Raw genomic sequence first — 20,860 nt, 5'->3', positions numbered from 1 at the left:
CAGTTGCAAACCGTTGTCTGGCTTTTTTATGGCGGTTTTGGAGCAGTGGCTTCTTCCTTGCTGAGCGGCCTTTCAGGTTATGTCGATATAGGACTCGTTTTACTGTGGATATAGATACTTTTGTACCTGTTTCCTCCAGCATCTTCACAAGGTCCTTTGCTGTTGTTCTGGGATTGATTTGCATTTTTCGCACCAAAGTACGTTCATCTCTAGGAGACAGAAGGTAAGTCCTTCCTGAGCGGTATGACGGCTGCGTGGTCCCATGGTGTTTATACTTGCGTACTATTGTTTGTACAGATGAACGTGGTACCTTCAGGCATTTGGAAATTGCACCCAAGGATGAACCAGACTTTTTCTGAGGCCTTGGCTGATTTCTTTTCATTTTCCCATGATGTCAAGCAAAGAGGCACTGAGTTTGAAGGTAGGCCTTGAAATACATCCACAGGTACACCTCCAATTGACTCAAATGATGTCAATTAGTGGTTGAAAAACGAGTTTTAATGACTCCAACCTAAGTGTATGTAAACTTCCGACTTCAACTGTAACTGTTGATTACCAAAATAACAAGTGACAATGATAAACCAAACACTCTTGATCAAACCGACAGGTATACAGTATGGATACACTACACTGTACTGCAGCTTTATTTCAATTGTAGGCTTGTGAGGTGTAGAGTGACACTTTTTTACACTTTAAATAAAGTTGGATTTCATTTCACTTGACACACTGTACCTATTCTATTTCTATGATCTAGCTCCACTCCAGTCAACACACACTCATAAGCCTGTTATGCTGTTATTTGTGTAATGTGAGAACCCCTCCTCTCAGAATATGACTGATGAGAATGTGTGCGGTCTGTTCATAAATACATCTTCACATCATTTGTTTACCACAGACTAAAATAACCCAGGTCCCCTCCCTTCAGGCCGACAGCTCCCAACACAATACACAGGGATTAACAGCCATAGAGACATCAACACAGACTGATCTAGGAACGCTTTATTACTCAGTTCTAGCAGCTGTTATTAACTGAGAACGTATGTGGTTATCTTCTAACAATGGGTACTTTACTTTCAATGAATTCAATGAACAGCAAAGAAACCAAAATACTTTAGTGGGTTATTTGATTTTCATGTACTTTTCTTTAGATGGTGACTACATATTCTGTAGTGCATGATGTTAACTTACTCTGTGTGACTGTCTGTCTGCTATGTGTTTGTTATCAAATAGAGGACATGCTCTTACCAACAGAGTGGGATCTGGCTAAAGTGGGTAGTGACACTCAACAGTAGTACCTAACACCTCAAAGTGCAGACTCTTTTTTTAACTTAATAAAGAACTCAAAGCTGCAATATTAAGCAATATTAAGTACGTTTCTGTGTTCACTTCAGGATGCACTCACCTGCATCTCCTGCTCAATGCGCAGTCTCTCCCTGCCAAGCTCCTCCTGGTAGAACTGTAGGAGAAACAGCTGGGTTAGAAAATTAGGTTTGTGTGTGTGTTGTGTTTGAGTGATGGTGATATCTGTCCGACAGAGGGTAATATCTCCTTCTCAGTAAAGAAGTACAACAGCTGTAGTGATGATCAGATCCTTCAGAGAGTAGCGGATTACACAGTGTTCTGTTGACATTCTTCCAGCAACATGCAACACTACCCCTCCCTGCCTCCTACCACAACAACACAACTTAACACATCACACAACACAACAGACAGATTGAACAGAACCAGCTGCATGGGTTACAGTAGACAAAGTGGCTTGCGAAAGTATTCACCCCCCTTGGCATTTTTCCTAGTTTGCTGCCTTACAACCTGGAATTAAAATTGATTTTTTGGAGATTTGTATCATTTGATTTACACAACATGCCTACCACTTTGAAAATGCAAAATATTTTTTGGTGTGAAACAAACAAGAAATAAGATTTAAAAAACAGAAAACTTGAGCGTGCATAACTATTCACCATAACTATTCAACTATCCCCCCCCAAAGTCAATACATTGTAGAGCCACCTTTTGAAGCAATTACAGCTGCAAGTCTCTTGGGGTATGTCTCTATACTCGGGGCTCCCGAGTGGCGCAGTGGTCTAAGGCACTGCATCTCAGTGCTTGAGGCATCACTACAGACCCCCTGGTTCGATTACAGGCTGTATCACAACCGGCCGTGATTGGGAGTCCCATAGGGCGGCGCACAATTGGCCCAGCGTCGTCCGGGTTTGGCCGGTGTAGGCCGTCATTGTAAATAAGAATTTGTTCTTAACTGACTTGCCTAGTTAAATAAAGGTTAAAAAAAAGCTTGGCACATCTAGCCACTGGGATTTTTGCCCATTCTTCAAGGCAAAACTGCTCCAGGTCCTTCAAGTTGGATGGGTTCCGCTGGTGTACAGCAATCTTTAAGTCATACCACAGATTCTGAATTGGATTGAGGTCTGGGCTTTGACTAGGCCATTCCAAGACATTTAAATGTTTCCCCTTAAACCACTCAAGTGTTGCTTTAGCAGTATGCTTAGGATCATTGTCCTGCTGGAAGGTGAACATCCGTCCCAGTCTCAAATCTCTGGAAGACTGAAACAGGTTTCCCTCAAGAATTTCCCTGTATTTAGCGCCATCCATCATTCCTTCAATTCTGACCAGTTTCCCAGTCCCTGCCGATGAAAAACATCCCCACAGCATGATGCTGCCACCACCATGCTGCACTGTGGGGATGATGTTCTCGGGGTGATGAGAGGTGTTGGGTTTGTGCCAGACATAGCGTTTTCCTTGATGGCCAAAAAGCTCAATTTTAGTCTCATCTGACCAGAGTACCTTCTTCCATTTGTTTGGGGAGTCTCCCACATGCCTTTTGGCGAACACCAAATGTGTTTGCTTATTTTATTCTTTAAGCAATGGCTTTTTTTCTTGCCACTCTTCCGTAAAGCCCAGCTCTGTGGAGTGTACGGCTTAAAGTGGTCCTATGGACAGATACTCCAATCTCCGCTGTGGAGCTTTGCAGCTCCTTCAGGGTTATCTTTGGTGTCTTTGTTGCCTCTCTGATTAATACCCTCCTTGCCTGGTCCGTGAGTTTTTGTGGGCAGCCCTCTCTTGGCAGGTTTGTTGTGGTGCCATATTCTTTCCATTTTTTAATAATGGATTCAATGGTGCTCCGTGGGATGTTCAAAGTTTCTGATATTTTTTTATAACCCAACCCTGATCTGTACTTCTCCACAACTTTGTCCCTGACCTGTTTGGAGAGCTCCTTGGTCTTCATGGTGCCGCTTGCTTGTTTGTGCCCCTTGCTTAGTGGTGTTGCAGACTCTGGAGCCTTTCAGAACAGGTGTATAGATACTGAGATCATGTGACAGATCATGTAACACTTTGATTGCACACAGGTGGACTTTATTTAACTACAGTGGGGAAGGGTGGGGAAAAAAAGTATTTAGTCAGCCACCAATTGTTCAAGTTCTCCCACTTTTTATCATAGGTACACGTCAACTATGACAGACAAAATGAGATTTTTTTCCTCCAGAAAATCACATTGTAGGATTTTTAATGAATTTATTTGCAAATTATGGTGGAAAATAAGTATTTGGTCAATAACAAAAGTTTCTCAATACTTTGTTATATACCCTTTGTTGGCAATGACACAGGTCAAACGTTTTCTGTAAGTCTTCACAAGGTTTTCACACACTGTTGCTGGTATTTTGGCCCATTCCTCCATGCAGATCTCCTCTAGAGCAGTGATGTTTTGGGGCTGTCGCTGGGCAACACAGACTTTCAACTCCCTCCAAAGATTTTCTATGGGGTTGAGATTTGGAGACTGGCTAGGCCACTCCAGGACCTTGAAATGCTTCTTACGAAGCCACTCCTTCGTTGCCCGGGCGGTGTGTTTGGGATCATTGTCATGCTGAAAGACCCAGCCACGTTTCATCTTCAATGCCCTTGCTGATGGAAGGAGGTTTTCACTCAAAATCTCACGATACATGGCTCCATTCATTCTTTCCTTTACACGGATCAGTCGTCCTGGTCCCTTTGCAGAAAAACAGCCCCAAAGCATGATGTTTCCACCCCCATGCTTCACAGTAGGTATGGTGTTCTTTGGATGCAACTCAGCATTCTTTGTCCTCCAAACACGACGGGTTGAGTTTTTACCAAAAAGTTCTATTTTGGTTTCATCTGACCATATGACATTCTCCCAATCCTCTTCTGGATCATCCAAATGCACTCTAGCAAACTTCAGACGGGCCTGGACATGTACTGGCTTAAGCAGGGGGACATGTCTGGCACTGCAGGATTTGAGTCCCTGGCGGCGTAGTGTGTTACTGATGGTAGGCTTTGTTACTTTGGTCCCAGCTCTCTGCAGGTCATTCACTAGGTCCCCCCGTGTGGTTCTGGGATTTTTGCTCACCGTTCTTGTGATCATTTTGACCCCACGGGGTGAGATCTTGCGTGGAGCCCCAGATCGAGGGAGATTATCAGTGGTCTTGTATGTCTTCCATTTCCTAATAATTGCTCCCACAGTTGATTTCTTCAAACCAAGCTGCTTACCTATTGCAGATTCAGTCTTCCCAGCCTGGCACAGGTCTACAATTTTGTTTCTGGTGTCCTTTGACAGCTCTTTGGTCTTGGCCATAGTGGAGTTTGGAGTGTGACTGTTTGAGGTTGTGGACAGGTGTCTTTTATACTGATAACAAGTTAAAACAGATGCCATTAATACAGGTAACGAGTGGAGGACAGAGGAGCCTCTTAAAGAAGAAGTTACAGGTCTGTGAGAGCCAGAAATCTTGCTTGTTTGTAGGTGACCAAATACTTATTTTCCACCATAATTTGCAAATAAATTCATTAAAAATCCTACAATGTGATTTTCTGGATTTTTTTTTCCTCAATTTGTCTGTCATAGTTGACGTGTACCTATGATGAAAATTACAGGCCTCTCTCATCTTTTTAAGTGGGAGAACTTGCACAATTGGTGGCTGACTAAATACTTTTTTCCCCCACTGTAATTATGTGACTTCTGAAAGTAATTGGTTGCACCAGATCTTATTTATGGGCTTCATCGCAAAGGGGGTGAATACATATGCACGCACCACCTTTCCGTTATTTTTTTTTGAGAATTTTTTTTTATAAGTTATTTTTTTCATTTCACTTCACAAATGTAGACTATTTTGTGTATGTCCATTACATGAAATCCAAATACAAATCAATTTAAATTACAGGTTGTAATGCAACAAAATAGGAAAAACGCCAAGGGGGATGAATACGTTTGCAAGGCACTGTAAAAATGAAATTAATTGATTCTGAAGTAGATTAAAGCATTACATTTTACTTCGCCATCTTATGACAACTTAATTGACAACGGAATATGGATGTCCGACTCCTAAATCAAGACAATGTTCGATTTTGGCAACTGATAGGATATTGAAAAATATTTTTATTGGGTAAATACCTTCAGTAACCTTTAGTGGACTGACATGGGCTTGAACACACAAATAGGCGTGTCTATGTGCTTTTTGACAGGGGTGTTTATTAGTGTGTTGCACTGTGTTGCACTGTGTTAGCTATAACACAGCAAAACAGGTGTGTTTCCACATAATAGACAGATGTGTTTGAGTGTGTGGGGACGGGGGAGATATGACAAAGAGGAGGTGAGGTATGGGAGAAGAATGGGTATGGGTAATTTTTGTTGTTGTTTTTTTTACTTCAATTTATTCAGGGGATCCCAACTGAGAACAGGGTCTCATTCACAATGGTGCCCTGAGTACAAACATTTTCATAATCAAGAAAAAGGAACATTCCAAATAAAACAAGATGACAAAAAAAAACAATAATACAATTTCAACAAATAAACCATTACAATCAATCGAAACAACTGCAATCCTCAATTAATTAATTAAACACCAGAGTTATAAACTGCCCTAGTGGCACCAGGGAATCAAGATGAAAGGTTATTCCAACAATTGGGGGCAATAAAATTAAAGGAGGTCAGTGGCAACCCGTCATTCTGCCCCACGTGTTTTGAGCCCCACCTGTTTAGCTAAAAAAATGAATAAAATAACAATAATAATATTGGCCTGTTTTTCATGTTATTACGGCATTCATTTGTGTCATTTTGCAAACAATCAACAACAGATTTATGTAGGCCCTAACAGTTTATGGGCAACGTTTGTCACCAGTATAGTGCAATTAATGTATTGTTTAGTGTTTTGTAGTGGCTTTGCTGGCATGCATCTAAAAAAATTGGTTGAGTTTGCCCAACCAGGATTAACATGCTGAAATCGCCACTGGTGAGGTATCCCAGAAACCATGTGTATGAAGCTATGAAGCTATGCACCTGTTATTATAGGTCTGTACACACTACAGGAACTCAATCAGTCAAATACAGACAATACATAAAATAACACAATCAATCATTGAACCACAATCAATCAATCATTGCAGACCCGACACAGGCAATTTTCACATAATGGGGATGGTACGTACCTCTGCATCGCTCTCTTTCTGCAGCAGGGATGAGGAGAGGTCCTCTACCTGTCCCTCCAGCTCTCCCACCCTCAGTGTCAGGACACTCTTCTGTTGACTCAGCTCAGTGATCATAGCCTCCTTACAGCGCAGAGCACTGGTCAGCTCCCCGATCACCCTACAGAAGGGGGAGGAGAGAGGGGTCAGTGCCATAGACACAGTGGGCTAAGTTTGACTTCCTCAATTAGTGTGAAGGTGTGTATTGAAACTTTTAGGTCACTGGTTCAAATCTGGCTCGAATGATGATGTACAGTTGAAGTCGGAAGTTTATATACACCTTAGCCAAATACATTTAAACTCAGTTTTTCACAATTCCTGACATTTAATTCCCTGTCTTAGGTCAGTTAGGATCACCACTTTATTTTAAGAATGTGAAATGTCAGAATAATAGTAGAGAGAATTATTTATTTCAGCTTTTATTTATTTCATCACATTCCCAGTGGGTCGGAAGTTTACATACACTCAATTAGTATTTGGTAGCATTGCCTTTAAATTGTTTAACTTGGGTCAAACGTTTTGGGTAGCTTTCCACAAGCTAAGTTGGTTGAATTTTGGCCCATTCCTCCTGACAGAGCTGATGTAACTGAGTCAGGTTTGTAGGCCTCCTTGCTCGCACACGCTTTTTCAGTTCTGCCAACACATTTTCTATAGGATTGAGGTCAGGGCTTTGTGATGGCCACTCCAATACCTTGACTTTGTTGTCCTTAAGCCATTTTGCCACAACTTTGGAAGTATGGTTGGGGTCATTGTCCATTTGGAAGACCCATTTGCGACCAAGCTTTAACTTCCTGACTGATGTCTTGAGATGTTGCTTCAATATATCCACATAATTTTCCTTCCTCATGATGCCATCTATTTTGTGAAGTGCACCAGTCCCTCCTGCAGCAAAGCACCCCCGCAGAATGATGCTGCCACCCCCGTGCTTCACGGTTGGGATGGTGTTCTTCGGCTCGCAAGCATACCCCTTTTTCCTCCAAACATAACGGGTCATTATGGCCAAACAGTTCTATTTTTGTTTCATCAGACCAGAGGACAGTTTGCAGTTGCAAACCGTAGTCTGGCTTTTTTATGGCGGTTTTGGAGCAGTGGCGTCTTCCTTGCTGAGCGGCCTTTCAGGTTATGTCGATATAGGGCTCGTTTTACTGTGGATATAGATACTTTTGTACCCGTTTCCTTCAGCATCTTCATGCTCCGGGATTGATTTGCAGTACGTTCATCTCTAGGAGACAGAACGCGTCTCCTTCCTGAGCGGTATGACGGCTGCGTTGTCCCATGGTGTTTATACTTGCATACTATTGTTTGTACAGATGAACGTGGTACTTTCAGGCGTTTGGAAATTGCTCCCAAGGATGAACCAGACTTGTGGAGGTCTGCAATTTTCTTTCTGAGGTCTTGGTTGATTTCTTTTGATTTTCCTATGATGTCAAGCAAAGAGGGACTGAGTTTGAAGGTAGGCCTTGAAATACATCCACAGGTACACCTCCAATTGACTCAAATGATGTCAATTAGCCTATCAGAAGCTTCTAAAGCCATGACATAATTTCTGGAATTTTCCAAGCTGTTTAAAGGCACAGTCAACTTAGTGTATGTAAACTTCTGACCCACTGGAATTGTGATACAGTGAATTATAAGTGAAATAATCTGTCTGTAAATAATTGTTGGAAAAATTACTTGTGTCATGCACAAAGTAGATGTCCTAACCGACTTGCCAAAATTATAGTTTGTTAAAAATAAATTTGTGGAGTGGTTGAAAAAATAGTTTTAATGACTCCAACCTAAGTGTATGTTAACTTCCGACTTCAACTGTATGTGTGTTTACCTGTCTCTATAGGTGTGTGATGCGGGGTGGTGAGACTGGGTCTGGAGATTCTCCTCCTCTTGGCTGTCCTCCATATCCTCCAAGAGGGGCTGGGAGCTCGACCCAGCCAGGGAGGCCATCCTCTCAGCCTCACTTTGCGCTAGCTGGGCCTCCTGGAGGAAACACATGAAAAGGTCTGGGTGTCCGTCTGTCTATTTAAAGCTGATCTAATAATCAAACAACAAATTTCATCTCAACAAAGAACACAACCATTGTTCGAACAGTTTAATTATGTGTGTGTACCTCCTGCAGGAGTTGTATCTTGGTCTCCAGCAACTCCTGCATGTGGTCGATCTCCTGCTGTCTCTCCTCACATCGTCTCTGCAGCTCTGCCTCATTGTGACTGGACAGGCTCTCTGCTGTCGTCCTATTAGAAGAGAGGAAAAAAGAGGGGGCATTGTGATTGGTCAGGCTGTCTTCGGTTGTCCTATCACTGAAATGAAACAAGAGGCAACATCTATCAATAACTACCAACAGTCATCCACTGTGCACGTGCACATACACTGGTGTTGCTTGTTATTGCGCCATCGGTGCTGGGCAGACCAGTGGCGTCAGACCTTTAGGTTTGTAGTACAGTCAGGTCAGGACTAAGACAGGATATGAAGTCATATGAATTATCCCTGCTATAGCTCATGGGATACCCTACACCTCCAAGCTACGCATAGAGACCAGTCACACACCCAAGGTGTAAACTTTTATTGAGTTAACTTTTAGTTCTGTGAGAGCGCCACAAAAACTTCACGCAGACCAAGGCTGGAATTTGGTCGAACTTGCCATAGCTATCATTATCAACTATTATCATCTCTCACAGTCTCACGTCAGAATTGGACGTTCATCCATGTTTCTCAAACGTCAAATTTCAAAGTTCTTCCAAACGTCAAATTTCAAAGTTTTTAAGGTTAAGTTTAGGCATAAACTCTAAATTGTTAAGGTTAGGGTTAGGTTTAGGGATTAACTCTGAAATCTTAAGGGTAGGCATTAACTCAGAATGGTTCAGGTAAGGGTTAAGATTTGGGATAGGCTTAAAACAAAAATCTCTAAAACAACTTTCTATCACTGGATTTCAACATGCATCCTTTAGCACCAGTGGCAGATGCCTACACCCATCTGCCATCCCCTTCCACAATGCCCTAGCAAAACCAAAACCTACTTGAAGGCAACAGCGCTCACTGTTGCCCCTAGTTGCCGGTTTCCATGTCATCTTCCGACGTCCTCAGATATGGATGGACGTCGAATACTGACTTATATCATGGGTGACCTGGATGATCATTATGCAGAGTCTTTGTTTACAAATTACTGCCCCCACACACACACACACACAAATTTGGGTCATACTTGCGAACATAAGCAATGGTAAATGGGTTCTTCCAGCTCAAAATGCGTATCAGACAATTAAAATGGTTGATTTACTTGCATGTGACAGAACGCTAAATTGTAGCTTGTCCCATCAGATAACATGGCACACGTTAGCTCTATGCTAACTTCAATAGGTGGCACTGATCATATCCTGGCACAAGTGCATCAGCAAATTAAAATCGTTGAAGTAGTTGGACATGTTCATGGATGGAAGCGTCCTTAACATACTGTACCTAAGTCCAACAGCACATTCTGATCAACAAAGCAACTATCACTTGTATTTGACTGACTGATAAAATTGCTCTCTGTATAAAGTGCCTAGTCCATGTAATCGTCACAGATTGTGGCAAGGGTTCGAATCCCACCTTGAAATGTTGATTTACATGTATTGTGTAATAGAGTGTTGAAAAAGGACGCCAACAGCTTGAAAACTAAGATTATTCATGAATTTAACGAGCTACCCCTATCTTCAGCCTTGCACACAAACACTGCTATTACCTAATAATCATATTGCATAGGCACCAGCTACAATTCTGTCACATGCAAGTAAATCAACTTTTTTCATTGGCTGATATACATTTTGAGCTGGAGAACCCATTTAACTTTAAATGGTTGCTTCTGTTCGCAAGCATGGCCCCACTGTATTCTGAACACTGGAAGCATCTACTGTGCCTTCGGAAAGTATTCAGACCCCTTGACTTTTTCCACATTTTGTTACGTTACAGCCTTATTCTAAAATTGATTAAATAAAACATTTTCCTCAGCAATCTACACACAATACCCCATAACGACAAAGCGAACACAGGTTTTTAGAAATGTTTGCAAATATAATACAAAGAAAAAACAGAAATACCTTATTTATATAAGTATTCAGACCCTTTGCTACGAGACTCGAAATTGAGCTCAGATGCATCCTGTTTCCATTGAATAAGATAACGTAACAAAATGTGGAAAAAGTCAAAAGGTCTGAATACTTTCCGAATGCACTGTACCTCTGAGTCTACCTGGTGGTAGTAGTAGTGTCTGTGTGTGTATGTGTATGTCTTTCAGTATCTGTTTCACTGAGTCACTCAACGACGCCATCCCAGAATTCATGCTGTGGATCCCAAAATGGCACACGCCATCCCGTCTGCTCTGTACGTATGTTCTATTCCTCCTGTCCTCTCGTCCTCTGCACTCCTCTGTTTTTAACTCGGACCATCTGACTATCGCAGACGGCAGCTCAGATAACTAGGATTATTTTGAACCAGACTGTGTAATTGTACTGTCTGTCAGCATCGAGTGGCTGATACTGCTGGGCAGTCTAACTGGTGGCCATTAGGATAAGCTTTGGCCTTGGAACTAAACTAGATATTTATATTATGACAATGAACTAAACACACACTCCCCCACACACAGGAATACACTCACAGCACACACACACACACACACACACACACACACACACACACACACACACACACACACACACACACACACACACACACACACACACACACACACACACAAACATAAGTGCTTTTACGTTGCCAAAAGGTCCTTGCATGAAGGCCCTCGCATACACTACACTTGACATACAGTCCAGTCCGTCATTGCATGTGTCCTCGGCCTCTTACCCAGACTGAAACTAACATCAAAACATCAACCTCAGAACAATAGTGCTCTGCCCAGCTCTTGATGACGCCATGTGGGGTAATAATGACTCAGCTGATCTGATTTCCATATTAATACAGTAATGTAATGTTGATTAGCTGCCATGTGAGCAGTAAGGCAGGGGGAACACAATGTACCCATCACACCAGCTGTGGAACTGGCAGTGATTAGGAGCTAGCATGCTGAAGGGTCCCCTCCATCAGAAACATATTTACTGCTGAGACCAACACACGCCACCTCTGATCATCAATCTTTCTCAGGCTATGGACTCTAGGCTGGAGGCTAGGGGTGGGGGAGTTGAGGGCACAAGCCAGCAAAGTGGACCTTTAATCTCATAGCAATCTGATGAATACACAGAATATGTCCATCAAATTGATTCCCCTTTTTAAATTCTAAGCCTGGCGGCAACAGCAGGGGTAGGGGCTGGAGGGGGTTAGGGTTGACATGCCAGGTATTGCCTTTCATATCCCTGTCTGCACGCCAATATATCAGTGTTGCCCTTTTGGAGCTGGAAAGTGTGCGATCCAATTGGTTTGGACACCAGGAGTGAATGTGTGTGCGTGAGTATGTGTGCACCGTGTGCGAGTGTGCGTACAGTATGTGCAATGTGCGTATGAACATGTGTGTGTACACGCTCCTGTGCGTGTGTGTCCTGTCCTCTCTCACCCCACCAGCTGTGGAAACATGATCTGAGGTGTTATCTCTAAACATTAGATTGTACCCTGTGAGGACTCCCTACTGATCACTGGTTTATGCCTCCAGTTTTAGTCTGCTATAGGCTTGTTAGCCAGCTATAACACCATCTTAGTGAGAAACAGCCTTGTTAAGGCCCATCAAACAAAGACAAACACTCACCAGGGTGTTTAACCCTTCCGTAATCACTTTGGCAAATTGTATTTCTGCATACAAGCGAAGCATGTCGTATGTAGTCATAAGTCTGTCGGTCTTTGGAAAACATTAAAATAATTGCATTAGATTGGTTTTGTACTATGTTAGAGAGGCGGGTCTTGAAGGGCATTTCAGGAAGGGTAAAAAGGACAGTATTATGTGGGTGGATACAGTATGTGGCATTGGTGATGTCATTGTTAGGCCATTAAGGCCATTCACAGTGCATGGATACAATCTGTTGGTTGGCTGTCAGTCTACATTGCAATTTAATTTGATGTCAGTCTAAGAAGTGTCAGATATTCAGATTAATGACTAAAGTCGGTCAATACATTCATTCAATAGTCAGTCTGGATGTGTTGTACTGTACTTACAGAGCCTTGTCAAGAAGGTCTTGTTTCTCCTGTAACTCCTGCTTCAAGCTCTCCACTTCTACTTTCAACTCGATGTTCTGAAACAGAGGTGGGATGGAACATGAAATTATTACTTATTGTACAAAAGATTGGAATTATGTATGATAGCACACATGACATTGTATTATCATCACCCTAACCCACATCAAAAATGATTAATCTCAAAAGATAAGAAATATCAAATAGAAATTTTAAAACAAGTGAATGGAGTCATATAAACTCAAAGAAGTACAGACACCACTAGTACAGTAAAACACAGGAAGAGAGTTGCAGTCTCACACCAGCTATACATAGTGACTGATACAGAACCATAATCACAATATAGTGGCTATATACAGGAAAGCCAAAGTTCCAAAAGCTGGGCCTAAAATAGTGTATAAGAGATCATACAAAAGATTTTGTGTGACTCTTACGTGGATGATGCTAAAAATATTTGTTGGTCTGATGTGATTAATAAGGATCATCCAGATGCTGCATTTGATTAATTTATGAAATTGCTTCTTCCAATTATTGATAAACATGCACCTGTTAAGAAACGGACTGTTAGAACTGTTAAGGCTCCATGGATTGATGAGGAATTGAAAAACTGTATGGTTGAAAGAGATGGGGCAAAAGGAGTGGCTAATAAGTCTGGCTGCACATCTGACTGGCTGACTTACTGCAAATTGAGAAATTATGTGACTAAACTCAACAAAAAGAAGAAGAAACTGTATTATGAAGCCAAGATCAATTATATAAAGAATGATGGGAAAAAAAACTTTGGAGTACTTTAAATGAAATTATGGGCAGAAACACAAACACTCCATCTTTCATTGAATCAGATGGCTTATTCATCACAAAACCATTTGATGTTGCCAATTATTTTTATGATTACTTCATTGGAAAAGTGGGCAAACTTAGGCAGGAAATGCCAACAAAGAACAGTGAGCCATTGTACTCATGCATAAAAAAAACAAATAATGAAAGAAAATCATTGTAAGTTAGAATTTTGTAAAGTTAGTGTGGGAGAGGTGGAAAAATTATTGTTATCGATCAATAAGGACAAACCTCCTGGCATTGACAGCTTAGATGGAAAGCTACGGAGGATGGTAGCTGACTCTATAGCCACTCCTATCTGTCATATCTTTAATCTGAAAGTCTTTGTCCTCAGGCCTGGAGGAAAGCCAAAGTCTTTCCGCTACCCAAGAGTGGTAAAGCGGACTTTACTGGTTCTAACAGCAGACCTATCAGCTCGCTGCCAGCTCTTAGCAAACTGTTGGAAAAAATTATGTTTGACCAAATACAATGCAATTTCTCTGTAAACAAATTAACAGCAGACTTTCAGCAAGCTTAAAGTGAATGTCACTCAACATGTACTGCACTGACACAAATGACTGATGATTAATTGAACTAAATTGATAAGAAGAAGATTTATGGGAGCTGTACTGTTAGATTTCAGTGCAGCCTTTGATATTATTGACCATAACCTGTTGTTGAGAAAACGTATGTGTTATGGTTTTTCAACCTCAACCATATCGTGGATCCAGAGCTATCTATCTAATAGAACTCAGAGAGTGTTCTTTAATGGAAGCTTCTCTAATGTCAAACATGTAAAGTGTGGTGTACCACAGGGCAGCTCTTTAGGCCCTCTACTTTTTTCTGAACTGCCACTGGCATTAAACAAAGCATGTGTATCGATGTATGCTGATGAGTCAACCATATACGCATCAGCAACCACAGCTACTGAAGTCACTGAAACCCTTAACAAATAGTTGCAGTCTGTTTTGGAATGGGTGGCCAGTAATAAACTGGTCCTTAACATCTCTAAAATTAAGAGCATTGTATTTGGTTCAAATCATGTCCTAAGTTCTAGACTTCAGTTGAATCTGGTAATGAATGGTGTGGCTGTTGAACAAGTTGAGGAAGCTAAATTACTTGGTGTTACCTTAGATTGTAAACGGTCATGGTCAAAACATATAGATTCAATGGTTGTAAAGATGGGGAGAGGTCTATCCGTAATAAAGAGATGCTCTGCTTTTTTGACACCACACTCCACAAAGCAAGTCCTGCAGGTCTAGTTTTATCCAATCCTGATTATTATCCAGTCATGTGGTCAAGTTCTGCAAAGAAAGACCTAGTTAAACTGCAGCTGGCCCAGAACAGAGTCACACGTCTTGTTCTTCATTGTAATCAGAGGGCTAATATTAATACTATGCGTGCCAGTCTCTCTTGGCTAAGAGTTGAGGAGAGACTCTTAGCCAAATAGCAACACCTCAAGGCACAACGCCTCTCCCCAATGTGACCTACTTGTTGTGTGTATATACTGACATGTACGCTACCGGTCAAAAGTTTTAGAACACCTACTCATTCAAGGGTTTTTCTTTATTTTTTACTATTTTCTACATTCTAGAATAATAGTGAAGACATCAAAACTATGAAATAACAAATATGGAATCATGTAGTAACCAAAAAAGTGTTAAACGAATCAAAATATATTTTATGAAATAGCCACCTTTGACAGCTTTGCACACTCTTGGCATTCCCTCAACCAGCTTCATGAGGTAGTCACCTGGAATGCATGCGATTGAGCCAAAGGTAGGGGTTATACAGAAGATATCCCTATTTGGTAAAAGACCAAGTCCATATTATGGCAAGAACAGCTCAAATAAGCAAAGTGAAACAACAGTCCATCATTACTTTAAGACATGAAGGTCAGTCAATACGGAACATTTCAAGACCTTTGAACGTTTCTTCAAGTGCAGTTGCAAAAACCATCAAGCGCTATGATGAAACTGGCTCTCATGAGGACCGCCACAGGAATGGAAGACCCAGAGTTACCTCTGCTGCAGAGGATAGGTTCATTAGAGTTATCAGCCTCAGAAATTGCAGCCCAAATAAATGCTTCACAGAGTTCAAGTAACAGACACATCTCAACATCAACTGTTCAGAGGATACTGTGTGAATCAGTCCTTCATGGTCGAATTGCTGCAAAGAAACCACTACTAAAAGACACCAATAAGAAGAAGAGACTTGCTTGGGCCAAGAAACACGAACAATTAACATTAGTGGAAATTTGTCCTTTGGTCTGGAGTCCAAATTTGAGATTTTTGGTTCCAACCGCTGTGTCTTTGGTGTGGGTGAACGGATGATCTCCGCATGTGTATTTCCCACCGTAAAGCATGGAGGAGGAGGTGTTATGATGTGGGGGTGCTTTGCTGGTGACACTGTCCGTGATTTATTTAGAATTCAAGGCACACTTAACCAGCATGGCTACCACAGCATTCTGCAGCGATACGCCATCCCATCTGGTTTGGGCTTAGTGGGACTATAATTTGTTTTTCAACAGGACAATGACCCAACACACCTCCAGGCTGTGTAAAGGCTAATTTACCAAGAAGGAGAGTGATGGAGTGCTGCATCAGATGACCTGGCCTCCACAATCCCCCGACCTCAACCCAATTGAGATGGTTTGGGATGAGTCGGACCGCAGAGTGAAGGAAAAGTAGCCAACAAGTGATCAGCATATGTGGGAACTCCTTCAAGACTGTTGGAAAAGCATTCCAGGTGAAGCTGGTTGAGAGAATGCCAAGAGTGTGCAAAGGGTGGCTATTTGAAGAATGTTAAGAAATATAATTTTTTGGTTACTACATGATTCCATATGTGTTATTTCATAGTTTTGATGTCTTCACTATTATTCTACAACGTAGAAAATAGTAAAAATAAAGAAAAACCCTTGAATGAGTAGGTATTCTGAAACTTTTGACCGGTAGTGTATGTGTAACTGATAGATGCACACACACACACTACATGTTAATGTTTTTAAATGTATGTAAATTGTAAAGCCTTTTGTCTGTAATGTCTTTTTCGTTATGTGTCGGACCCCAGTAAGACTAGCTGTTGCCATTGGCGTTGGCTAATGGGGATCCTAATAAATCAAATCAAATAGACATACATCATGTTCTAGAACTAGGGACTGACAGAGAGCTGCTAGTCGTAGTATGAACTTGAGAAGTCTGGGCATATGAGTTGATTGGCCTCCTTAAGAACACTTGATGTGGATTGGCTCTCACAATGCCTGCATAATAACATTATATGTGTTCCTGTCACTAAGCCATGAATACACTATGATAAGTAGGACAGTGTTATGGACTGTAGTGTAGATGGACTGCGTTATGGACTGTAGCTGGACTGCTGTATGGACTGTAGATGGACTGCGGTATGGCCTGTAGCTGGACTGTAGATGGACTGCCGTATGGACTGTAGCTGGACTGTAGATGGACTGCCGTATGGACTGTAGCTGGACTGTAGATGGACTGTGGTATGGACTGTAGATGGAGTGTAGCTGGACTGTAGATGGACTGCGGTATGGACTGTAGATGGACTGTAGATGGACTGTGGTATGGACTGTAGCTGGACTGTAGCTGGACTGTAGATGGACTGCGGTATGGACTGCGGTATGGACCGTAGATGGATTGTGGTATGGACTGTGGTATGGACTGTGTGCACTGTAGCTGGACTGTGGTATGGACTGTAGATAGACTGTAGATGGACTGCGGTATGGACTATAGTGGACTCTGTGTTGATGCCTCAGTGCAGGTGTTGCCCCAGTACTGAGAGATGAGAGGTGTTTGAGAGCTACAGTGTTGCTGTACAAAGCACCTGTACTGCTGTGCAAAGACCCCTGACCAGCAGAGGACACAGTATACCCTCCTTGAAACTCCTACCTTCCAAATGCACCTACTGTTTTGTCTTGTACAGTATCCATTGTCTCCTATCCCCCTCAAACACCTTCCCACTGCTAGCCAGCAACAGCAACCCTACACTCACAACCTGTCCTCTCTCCTTCTCACTCCCAACCCCCAAATAACATAAACATCTAATAGTGTGTTTTAATCAATTATTTGGTGTCATGTGATTATATTTAGTATAGTTTTATCTAAAAAGGATAACTTTTTTTTTTTGAAATTCACTGAGGAGGATGGTCCTCCCCCTTCCTCCTCTGAGGAGCCTCCACTGGTGTAATGTAACATCAGTGGGAACATGGCATTCCGCTGTCACAGAGGTTATATTTAGACCAGGGGGAATGCAGAGCAGCTTTGGGGCTTAGACCAGGAGTCAGAGGTTAAGAGACACATTTTGTTTACCTGCTCTAACGGACACAGCAAGCCAGGACAGGACAGGGCTCTGAGGCTAGGGATTTGGACTGTAGATAGACTGTAGATGGACTGCGGTATGGACTATTTGAAAAATGGCTTGGGAATGTGATTGTCCAATTTTGACCCTGGAAAAGAAGAGGACAGTCCCTCTCCATCTCTTTCTCTTAATCTCTCTCCCCCACACTCTCTCTCGTCAAAGTTAGCTCAGAAAGAGTCAAACGTTTTCTCTCCAAAATTCAAATTCAATCTCTCTCCCTCCCCGTCTCTCCATCCCTCTCTCGCTCTCTGCCAGTCCTGTGGTATTACAGTACTTCCTCCAGTGTAAGTCTATTGAATTGTAGAAGTAGCTTTGTCTTCTAGCCAAAGGTGTTCCAGTGTATCACAGTGTATCACACTGCCACAGCACAACTATCTGTCTGTCCTTAACACTCACACTGACCCTGCTGGCTACACATGCCTATACTGCCTACACGCCCATACACACACACACACACACACACACACGCACTTTAACACAAACACTTAGGAACACACATACACTCACTGCACGTGCCTCCATAGCTCACCCACTCTGAAACTGGCAGCACATCAAAATACTCCACATCAGCATACTCAGGGTCGTGAGTCGACCAGCTCTTGGTAATGGCACATGGGTAATGACTATGCCATCTCCTTACAGTGTGAAATATTGATCTCTAACATAATACATTTTGGGGAATAATGTGTGAAATATTGATCTCTAACATAATACATTTGGGGGAATAATTCAGCAAAACATTGACCCAAGAGCAATGTTCATATGACAACAGTCATTTAGCAGACATTGTTATCCAGAGCGACTTTCAACAATTTCATGACAACTCATCACAATGTATGCTCTTACACATAGCTACAATTGGTATGTACAGTAGACCAATTTTCAAATCAAATCCAGTCAAATCTAGATAAGAGGAATACCTATGTGAGAATTATGTTCATTGACTACAGCTCAGCGTTCAACACCATTGTCCCCTCCAAGATCGTCACCAAGCTTAGGACCCTGGGACTGAACACCTCCCTCTGCAACTGGATCCTGGACTTCCTGACGGGCTGCCCCCAGATGGTGAGGGTAGGCAACATCACCTCCGCCACGCTGACCCTCAACACGGGGGCACCACAGGGGTGTGTGCTTAGTCCCCTCCTGTACTCCCTGTTCACCCACAACTGCGTGGCCACGCATGACTCCAACACCATCATCATCATGATAGGCCTGATCCCCGGCGACGATGAGACAGCCTACAGGGAGGAGGTCAGTGACCTGGCAGTGTGGTGCCGGGTCAACAACCACTCCCTCAACTTCAGTAAGACCAAGGAGCTGATCGTGGACTAAAAGGAACGGGGGGGCGAGCACACCCCCATCCATTTCAACGGGGCTGCAGTGGAGCAGGTCGAGAGCTTCAGGTTCCTCTGTGTCGAAATCACTAAGGACTTAAAATGGTCCACTCACACGCGCACAGTCGTGAAGAAGGCATGACAGCGCCTCTTTCCCCTCAGGAAGTTGAAAAGGTTTGGTATGGGTCCTCAAGACCACACCACTCTGATTACACACTCACACACACACATAACATGCGCACACGTTTATGCTGACTCTACACACACGCACACACACTCCAAAACAATCAACATTTACGATGCTGCGACTCTGTTTATCATATATCCTGATGCCTAGTCACCTTAACCCTATGCATATCTACATCTATCACTCCAGTATCCCTGCACATTGTAAATATGGTATTGGAACTGACCAGCTTCTTACTTTCTCATTTGAATTTCTGGTGTGTTGTTACTCTACCTTAAGCCATTGTTAGTGCTACATTGATTTTCAGGGGCGCAACCTTCACTGGGGATGGGGGGACGGGGGGACGGGGGGGGCATGTCCCCCCCACATTCTGAAATTGCATTTTTGTCCCCCCCAGTTTTATCATTGGAATGTGATACAAAACAAGGCAACGGTGTGCTTTAGGACCATGCGGACGCCTCTGAGCGGTCGGGTAGTCTGTTTGGAGTGTTTATCTGACTGGATAAAAAATATATATATGTCCCCCCCACTTCTAAAACCAAAGTTGCGCCCCTGTTGATATTGATTACTGCATTGTTGGATTTGGCGCTTGCAAGAAATACATTTCACTGTACTTTATAAAGCATTACTTTTCACATCATGAGTCACTGCTTGACAGGCAGACAGATACTGGGATGTTTTCCTGTTATCCACAAAGCTCTAAATATAGCAGTCTATCGTGCACATGCTATTGCTGCCCCTCCTACCCCCTCAGCCCACAGCAACAGTTCCCGTTATAACTAGACATGCACTGGAGTGGTACGAGGCGGCCGTGATTGGCCTAGACCTGGGATTAAGAGTAGTGCTAGGCCTATTCGCTTACATACTCACAGTTCTGAAGACATGTACCCTAGTCGCTCTGGATAAGAGCGTCTGCTAAATGACTGTAAATGTAAAAATGTAAATGTAATGTACCCACATACAGTATATGCCACAGATAGATCCCTATACCGACATGCATGCAAATAGATTGGGATGAAAAAGCACAGTCAAACCCATTGCAGAAGAACAAATGTGTAAAAAAAATTATTGCACTCAAGCTTGGACTATATATAGAAATCCTCTCATTCCTACTATTGGCCTGGACAGTGAATGTAAACCAAGACAACAGAAACTGTGCCAGGGAATTAACTGGATCATGCGGATCTACAAAGAAACAATCCAACGGCAATCTTTATCTGAGACAATGAAGACAATGAAGTGACCGCATCATCATATTGTCTTGCATGGTCTTGAAGTGAGACTCCCCTTATATGTCCATTTGATGATGTGATATTGAGTCTCCAATAAAAGGTTATTAAACCGATTAAGCTTTAACTGTACAGTATGAGATATTGAGCACCACAGGGCTTAATACCCAATTATAACATGATAAAACATGAAAGTGACAGTTTGGTCGAACCTCTCTCCACTCAGTTAGCTGTGGCATGCAGAGATAGAGGAGGATAAGTCAGAGCACATTCAGGTCTTGTTT

At 42.4% G+C, this 20,860-nt stretch overlaps 1 protein-coding gene across 1 annotated transcript in view; it reads right to left on the bottom strand.

The window, feature by feature from the left end:
- Nucleotides 1-20,860, bottom strand: part of LOC121581219 (myomegalin) — an 88,933-nt gene that overhangs the window by 53,286 nt on the left and 14,787 nt on the right. The window contains exons 5-9 of the mRNA XM_041896683.2: nt 12,616-12,692; nt 8,591-8,714; nt 8,309-8,460; nt 6,451-6,607; nt 1,403-1,456 (exon numbers count right to left, since the gene is read on the bottom strand). Of these exons, the coding sequence (XP_041752617.1) occupies nt 1,403-1,456; nt 6,451-6,607; nt 8,309-8,460; nt 8,591-8,714; nt 12,616-12,692 (564 nt within the window). The remainder of the gene's footprint in view (nt 1-1,402; nt 1,457-6,450; nt 6,608-8,308; nt 8,461-8,590; nt 8,715-12,615; nt 12,693-20,860) is intronic.

The sequence above is a fragment of the Coregonus clupeaformis genome, chromosome 14 (assembly GCF_020615455.1).
Source record: "Coregonus clupeaformis isolate EN_2021a chromosome 14, ASM2061545v1, whole genome shotgun sequence".
Classification (NCBI taxonomy): Eukaryota; Metazoa; Chordata; class Actinopteri; order Salmoniformes; family Salmonidae; genus Coregonus; species Coregonus clupeaformis.
Note: the sequence above shows the minus strand (reverse complement) of the source record. Positions and strands in the feature narration are given on the sequence as shown.